The sequence below is a fragment of the Solanum lycopersicum genome, chromosome 2 (genome assembly GCF_036512215.1).
Source record: "Solanum lycopersicum chromosome 2, SLM_r2.1".
Lineage (NCBI taxonomy): Eukaryota > Viridiplantae > Streptophyta > Magnoliopsida > Solanales > Solanaceae > Solanum > Solanum lycopersicum.
In genome coordinates this window covers 67,871,762-67,874,302 of record NC_090801.1, presented here as the reverse complement: position 1 = coordinate 67,874,302, position 2,541 = coordinate 67,871,762, and the positions used below count along the sequence as shown (strand labels likewise).

The window sequence follows — 2,541 nt, the reverse complement described above, 5'->3', positions numbered from 1 at the left end:
ATTACATTCATTAGTATATTAGGAATCGGAAAATGTGTTACGTATAGTAGTATTGTGGTGCAAGTTGATACTTGTCCTATTCTTATATCATCAGATTAGATTCCCCAACAATCCAGGGAGATGAATGGGTAAACAATGACTCTGCTTGTGAGATAATATTTGTTAATCTTTTCCTTTCCAGATACACAGACATGAATTCGGTAGACATTAACTCCATCTAATCTAATATTTTAATCAGATTGTTAGTTGAATGCACCATGATTCTTGGGTCCCTAATGCGCAAGTCATGTTACGTGAGCAAACCAAGTTTGAAATTTCTATAATTTTTTAGAGCCCTCTTCACTTAAAATACATTAGCCGTGACATAGAAAAACTCAAAGTTAGTCTAGGTCCAAAGTAATAGTAAACAACAACAACGCCGCCTCAGTCCCACATCAATTGGGATCAGCTCGAAGTATCCCCTGTATCCATTCGACACTAACTTAAAAGTAAAACAAGTAAAAAGAAAAAAAAAAAACGAAGCAAAGTATATCATCTGTCCTTTCCAACTTTAGGTTCCCAGTATTCCTAAACAAAATCCATCTCAACCACAACATGTTTCATGTAAAATCGCCACATTCTATGTTGTGGACATCATGGGTGTTGAGTGAAGTGTTAAAGTATTTCCAGTGGGTATGGACGAGTGCGGATCACAAGCTTTGCGGAGTTTATTGTACCTCTGAAGATCAAAATTGTGAATCTTCATGAGCTTCTTTTGTTTTGCGCTAAAGCGGCTGTGGAAGAATCCTTCATAAGTAGGCTCTTTGGATGTCCTAAGGAAGAAAGCATAACCAGCCATGCAGTAAAAGGATGTAACATAGAAGCAAATTGGCTCCATTACATCCCATGTTAGCTCCCAGAAAGTGAGCCTCATGAAAGCTGCAGTCTGAATCACAAAGAATCCTAGCCCACACCATAACTCCCTTTGCACCAAGGATTCTGCCTTTTTGTCAATAGCTGATTTCTTCTCATCCATTTGTTGAAACTCTTTCATCATTTGTGGGTCATTTGGCTGAGCCAAAGGCCTTGGCATTAAGCCTTCCATGGCTTTCACCACCTGTAGCAACAAAACAAGGGACCAAAATGCTTGGGTAAAACAATAGAACTCCACTTCACGCGCCTTATCACATAATGAGATGAGAAACATCTTCTCATTTGCAAGCATTCATCTAAATTGGATTCGCTAATTAATCTATATTATCAGACACAATCACGCACGCACTTAGACACAAACTTAAAATTCTGAATTCCTATGACAAGGAAGGCAAATTGTCACTTGCGTCAAGTATTAGAAAACACAACTAGAGGAGCTGTAAAGTGGAAAGGGAATAGCTGTATTTCGTTTCCTTCTGGGGTAGGATTTACTAATTTTTGGACTCTATGGAACCTCTTCTCCACCAAACTATTAGCTTAAAAAAGTTTCAGTAAATAACAATTTCAGTTTTTGCAAAAAACACTTTTTAGGACAAACATTATTTTCTTCCCAAATGTTTGGAATTAAGAGGAAAGGGTGTGTTCAATGGTGTAAGTTGGGGTGTTTGGAAATGGTCCAACTGGTGCAGTCCCTTATAAAAGTCACCATCTCGTTTTAGAGATCTGGAATAACTTTGTTGGCTTTCCTGTCGAAAAACATAGAGAATAGATGAAATTCTATCAGTTTTCGGTAGACTTGTAATGCACAAACTAAAAAAAAAAGTAGTAATATTTGTTACAACTTATCAATACTTCTCAGCAGTACAATAATGCACATAGACATCTTGTAAAATCTGTATCATGGCAAGTTATGGAAATCCACATTGAAAATTTTATAAGGGGAAAAAGCATGAATCGGAAAAAAAAAATAATAGAAAACCAACCTTATCAGGCTTAAGGAATACGACGTTTCCCAAAACAAGTACAATTCCTGATTGATCGAGCATCTTTGCGAATTCTATGGCTTGATCGGAGTTTGAAGAAGCGCCATTGCAGATCTGAAAAAATTCCGGAAAAGAAATCCAGTCATTCTCCATCTGCCTCAGCCTCGATTTCACCACCTCCAGTTGTGCCAATCTCATAACCTTCTTTGCATCCGCCACCGTGAATTTCTCCTCCTCGGCTTCTGACTCAATCTCCGGCAACAATTTTTGTTGCGGCGGTGAGATGAGTGCATCCAGTCTTATCCTATCTCTACCAATGTCCATCCCTCTCAATTCCTGACGGAGCTTTTCACCGATGGGAAAAGACCGGAGCTCCGACGAGGTTGCTAATGATTGGAACAAAGAGCTTCGGTGGAGAGATCGACGGAAAAAAGCACCCTCGCCGGGATCTGGGGCTATCCTTTCAGGATTAGGAGAAGCCATCGATTTGGTCATGGTTGAGGAACAAATACGGCATGTTGATAGGGAAGGACGACTAATTTTGTATGAATCGAAAAGACGTTGAGCTACAAGTTTTTTGAACGCCATTGATAGACGAAGAAACTAACTCTGAAGCTTTCGGAGATAAAGAGAATTGATAAAAGTT

At 39.0% G+C, this 2,541-nt stretch overlaps 1 protein-coding gene across 1 annotated transcript; it reads right to left on the bottom strand.

Moving 5' to 3' along the window:
* Positions 1-294: 294 nt before the first annotated feature.
* On the bottom strand, positions 295-2,541 carry LOC101262879 (calcium uniporter protein, mitochondrial-like). The gene is made up of 2 exons (NM_001329873.1): positions 1,896-2,541; positions 295-1,096 (listed from the first exon to the last, which is right to left on the bottom strand). The coding sequence occupies exons 1-2, from the start codon at positions 2,481-2,483 to the stop codon at positions 620-622; spliced, it is 1,065 nt and encodes a 354-aa protein (NP_001316802.1). The 5' UTR covers positions 2,484-2,541; the 3' UTR covers positions 295-619.

Coding starts and splice junctions, on each gene's coding strand:
- LOC101262879 (NM_001329873.1), bottom strand. CDS start 2,483: ATGGCGTTCAAAAAACTTGTAGCTCAACGTCTTTTCGATTCATACAAA. Junction 1,097..1,895: donor TATTCCTTAAGCCTGATAAG/GTTGGTTTTCTA, acceptor TTGTTGCTACAG/GTGGTGAAAGCCATGGAAGG.